This window comes from Ictalurus punctatus, chromosome 20 (genome assembly GCF_001660625.3).
Source record: "Ictalurus punctatus breed USDA103 chromosome 20, Coco_2.0, whole genome shotgun sequence".
NCBI classification, from domain to species: domain Eukaryota; kingdom Metazoa; phylum Chordata; class Actinopteri; order Siluriformes; family Ictaluridae; genus Ictalurus; species Ictalurus punctatus.
Genome location: NC_030435.2, coordinates 235227 through 240226, shown reverse-complemented (window position 1 = coordinate 240226; position 5000 = coordinate 235227). Strand labels below are relative to the sequence as shown.

Genomic DNA, 5000 nt, shown 5'->3' with positions numbered 1-5000 from the left:
CATTATTATATTTTAATAAAATATATTAATTAATTAGATATTGTTTAGATATTTTATTTACCAAAAGCTATTAGTTATTATGAATCGTTTATTGATTTTTATAAATAGTTTTTAAGTTGTTTATAGAATTATAATGCATCGCTTACCTTAGTCGGTGACCTAAAAGTAAAAGAAAACACGTAAAAGCAAATGAATAAAACCTGAATTATAATAAACAGAGTTATAATAACGTGGAGGTAAATGAGCAGCAGGCAGGAGAGAAGACCAGAAATAATCACATCAGCAGAGAAATATCAATCTTTTCAGTCCAGATCAGAAAAGCATTGAATATTTGAGACTCATGCATGGGTGCAGAGCCGAACGTCAAAATTACAAAACAAATGTTCAGTTACGCTGATATGAACGCTAAAACACAGAATTCATATCAGAGTGTGAGTAAGAACGTAGAGTTCTGACGACACACACACACACACACACACACACACACACACACACACACACACACACACACACACACACAGACACCAGAATGAAAACTCACCAATTCTACAGATCTCAAATGAACTGAATTTAACTAAAACGTTTGGATCTATAGAATTGTAACGTGATCATCATCACCACGATACACACAGGAACAATGCAGTAGTGTGTAAATAACACCACTTTTAAAAGCAATCACTCTGATGTGCATTTTATTAAATACTTACTCATCACTGGTAACACAAAACAAGAGGGAAATCAACATTAATCATCATCACAGAACACAAATCATCGGCTTCAATAAGTAAAATGTTAAGATTAATGAGGGTCAGTTTACTTGTGAGACAAAACCCGAAACCCTACCCCACAGTCCCCGAAACCCTACCCCATAGTCCCCGAAACCCTACCCCACAGTCCCCGAAACCCTACCCCATAGTCCCCGAAACCCTACCCCATAGTCCCAAAAACCCTACCCCACAGTCCCTGAAACCCTACCCCACAGTCCCAGAAACCCTACCCCATAGTCCCAAAAACCCTACCCCATAGTCCCAGAAACCCTACCCCATAGTCCCCGAAACCCTACCCCACAGTCCCCGAAACCCTACCCCATAGTCCCAGAAACCCTACCCCACAGTCCCCGAAACCCTACCCCACAAGACCTGACACACACCGACACCCCTAAAGCTACCAGTAATCCACACCCACTAATCCTACCAGATTGCAGTACCCATCATCACTAAACCCCTAACCCCTACACCAAACAGTACCAGAACCTGTAAAGCTAACACCACCCTGAACCTTCAATCACCAGCAGTACAGAACAACTCACATCCCAAAGCTCCAACATGATCACTCCAACATGGACACCAACAGTACCTGAACCTCCAACCTCAACAGTACCCGCAGTAATAAAATACCCAAAACTAACATCACACTGAACCTTCGACTCTTAAACCGAACAGGAGTACTGTACTCACCCCCGCTTCCCCTCAAGTGTGTTCAGGTGTGTCTCCAGAGACTCCAGCAGACTTTCAGGGGCCTAAACACACACACACACACACACACACACACACACACACACACACACACAGTAAGACAGGTTTATGGCATGTGGTAAATAAACTTTAATTATCCTGTAAATAAATGCCAGAAAACAGCTGAGAGAGTGACTGAAGAGTGCAGCTCACCTGGGTAAGTTCAGGAATATCACTCTTATCAATTCCGACTTGCTGTTAAGAGGAAAGTGTGAAGTTTTTATTACGTACTAACTTTCTTACACCAAATTTCACAAGAAACACCCTTGTTTTTCCAAAGATGTATAAATCTTGGTCGTATTTTACCTCTGCGATTTTGAGGAATTCTGTAACTCTGGTCATTCGAGTCAGGAACCTTTTGTAGATTTCCAAAGCATCTTTACACTGACCTTTCTTCATCTGGAAAAATTTCTCTACAGAAAATTTAAACATTAATTAATAATTTTCTGAAAATGTACTAGTGTACTGTAAAAGTACTGAAAATGTACTTATCGTGTCTTAATTTCTAAAAATGAAGTGAAAACAGAGTCTTGCCTAGTAAGTTAATAATTCCATCGTTGTAACAGGCATATAATTTAATCAGATCCTTAAAGAGGAGTAAAAACGCAGCGTTGATGACACCGTTGACCAGATCTTTAGGATGGACCTGGAGAGAAAAAAAGAAAAGAAAAACAGAAGAAACATCCAGAATATTCAGAGACACGCCGTACAATCCAAATATCTTCCTGTTTTATTAAAAACGTTCAGAATACATCTTCATTCACATATTGAGATGAAAAGTAGTTTATGAAGTTGTTATATTATAACGCAGATTAATTATTAATGTGTAAGAAATAAACTGGTGTATTAAAGTCGAAAGCCGAAACACACTCACATCAAACTCCAGCAGGGCGTCGATCTGACTCTGCAGCGTGGACATGCCTTTCAGGAGTTTATCTGTCGTCATCGTCCTCATCACACCGTCGTTTCTGAAATAAAGACACACACATACACACACACGTAATCTTACGATACATTTATCTCCGTACAATATGAATTATTACTGTAACGACACCTAAATCTGACCTTAAAACCTCCTCAATAAATATTTATCGTTATTTCTGGTCTTTCAGTAAAAAGAATCTTCACAATTTCAGAAAAGTTTTTTAATCAACATCCTGACAAACACCACCAATCACATCAGAGCAACAGAGAAGAGTTTAATAATCCTTTAATACAAATGTGATGTTTCCGAGAGAAAAGGCTGTTGATTTATTTTGCGTTGTCGATCAGTCGAAATGCTAAATGATAAAATCCTGTAAATTACTGAATGAAGTTTAAATAGAATTTACTGTGTTTCACAGGTGAATATAAAGCTTTATTTTTTATATGTTAATTTCAGTTTGAAATATTAATAGTGATTATTATCATTAACACTGATCTGTAGTGGTTTGTACGGAAACAATAATCATGTAATAATGATGAAGCGGGGTTTGATTTGTTTGTTTAAAAACATATTGGAAAGGAATATTACGGTGTATTAACATTGTCTAGCCGTTACCTGTTAGCAATTAGCTGTTAGCCGTTACCTGTTAGCAGTTAGCTGTTAGCCGTTACCTGTTAGCAGTTAGCTGTTACCTGTTAGCAGTTAGCTGTTAGCCGTTAGCTGTTAGCAGTTACCTGTTAGCAGTTACCTGTTAGCCGTTAACTGTTAGCCGTTAGCTGTTAGCTGTTGCCGTTAGCTGTTAGCCGTTAGCTGTTAGCCGTTAACTGTTAGCCGTTACCTGTTAGCCGTTGCCGTTAGCTGTTAGCCGTTAGCTGTTAGCCGTTAGCTGTTAGCCGTTAGCTGTTAGCCGTTAACTGTTAGCTGTTGCCGTTAGCTGTTAGCCGTTAGCTGTTAGCCGTTAGCTGTTAGCCGTTAACTGTTAGCCGTTAACTGTTAGCCGTTAGCCATGGTGCTGAAACTCACCCTTTTTTCACGCGGCCGAAGTCAAAGGCCATCTGTCTGTAAGAAAACGCTTTTTCATTCAGATACCTGCTGTAGCGCCGGATAAAGGTGGACATGTCGTAACCTGAAACACACAAAAACTAAACGTTCAATTATTAGAAGCGGGAAGAATAACAACAATTCTCATAATTGTTAATTGATTAATTTATTTATATTTTTTACACAAAGAGATGATTGCGTTATTAGCAGACTGCAGTCTCAGAAAACACTGAGCCCTTAATGGTTCTTCAGTTGTCCTTCACAAGGAACCCTACAGGTTCTACATAGAACCATAAAACAGCGTGATTCAAAGTAGATCCCTGTTAGTAGATCCCGGAAGCTAAGAACCCTTAATTCTCTAATGAACCTCTTTAAAGCGCCGTCAAAGAACCGTTATTTTCTCCGTAAGAGTGCACTGAGACCATAAACCAGCATCACTAAAACAGATAATATGGAGATTAAAGATGGAAAAGCGATATATCATACAGCTTTAATCGTAACGTTAAGCTCGGGTGGTTAATGATGAGAGTTAAACTCCGCCCACCGTGTGATCCGGTCTTATCCAGGAAGTTGCTGAGGTTGAACAGCGTGTTTCTGGAGGCAAGGAACTGGATAAATCTCTGCAAAAACAAACAAAAGGAAATATAAAGAAAATATAATGAACATCAGTTCTCATATAAACGTGACTCATCACCAACCAGCGCACGTTCTTCTTCTACTGGATATAATATTATAACATTATATTACACCGGTAATGTACGGAGTGTAATGCTGCGAGTCTGACCTCGTTTCCGTGGACCATGAGGTGGTGTGTAGTGACCAGAGCCTTAAACACCACGATCCAGCTGGCGTTCCCTGCTCGCTCGAACAGCGTGTCGGCCATCTGAGGGATGTTCACGTTCGACTCCTGCGTGGCCTGGATCAGATCTGAGGAGGAGAACGGGGCAGAGACTCACAGTGAATAATCAGGGTCTTTATGGCTATTTTAAATAAAACGTGAGGGGTTCAGTGTGGTTGTGCTGATGAGAAGTCCCACTTCCTGTCTGTGACTTCCTGTTACTCCAGCGGGATTGAGTTGGAGGAAATGATCCATGTGAGCTTCAGGCGAAGATCACGAAACTCCCTGAGGAACGATCTGAAGATTTCCAACATGTCATCCTGTGTTTTTATTTATTATTAGTGTTTAATCACTCAGCTCACACCTGGATTAAGCCTGTGTGTGTGCGTGTGTGCGTGTGTGTGTGTGTGTGTGTGTGTTTGATTTAATATCGTGATGTTGGAGTTGATCTTCTCAGCAAGGTTTATCCTTTTACAAAAGATTTAACATCACAACATAAAACTGGGCTAGAGGAGGAAAACAGAGAACCCTAACATCTACAGAACTTTAAGTGCTTTACATGTTAATGAACACACACTCACAGGGATACAAGTGCACGTGCTGTTTACACAACCATCACACACACACACACACACACACACACACACACACACACACATTCCATGACACACTGAACATGATA

At 40.0% G+C, this 5000-nt stretch overlaps 1 protein-coding gene across 5 annotated transcripts in view; it reads right to left on the bottom strand.

Moving 5' to 3' along the window:
* The window catches only part of snap91a (synaptosome associated protein 91a), a 27105-nt gene that overhangs the window by 14911 nt on the left and 7194 nt on the right, over positions 1-5000 (bottom strand). For all 5 annotated transcript variants that reach the window (XM_053673718.1, XM_053673716.1, XM_017495280.3 and 2 more), the window contains exons 2-10: positions 4265-4407; positions 4025-4100; positions 3463-3565; positions 2389-2482; positions 2049-2160; positions 1821-1927; positions 1668-1709; positions 1458-1519; positions 147-159 (exon numbers count right to left, since the gene is read on the bottom strand). In XM_053673718.1, the coding sequence (XP_053529693.1) occupies positions 147-159; positions 1458-1519; positions 1668-1709; positions 1821-1927; positions 2049-2160; positions 2389-2482; positions 3463-3565; positions 4025-4100; positions 4265-4407 (752 nt within the window). The remainder of the gene's footprint in view (positions 1-146; positions 160-1457; positions 1520-1667; positions 1710-1820; positions 1928-2048; positions 2161-2388; positions 2483-3462; positions 3566-4024; positions 4101-4264; positions 4408-5000) is intronic.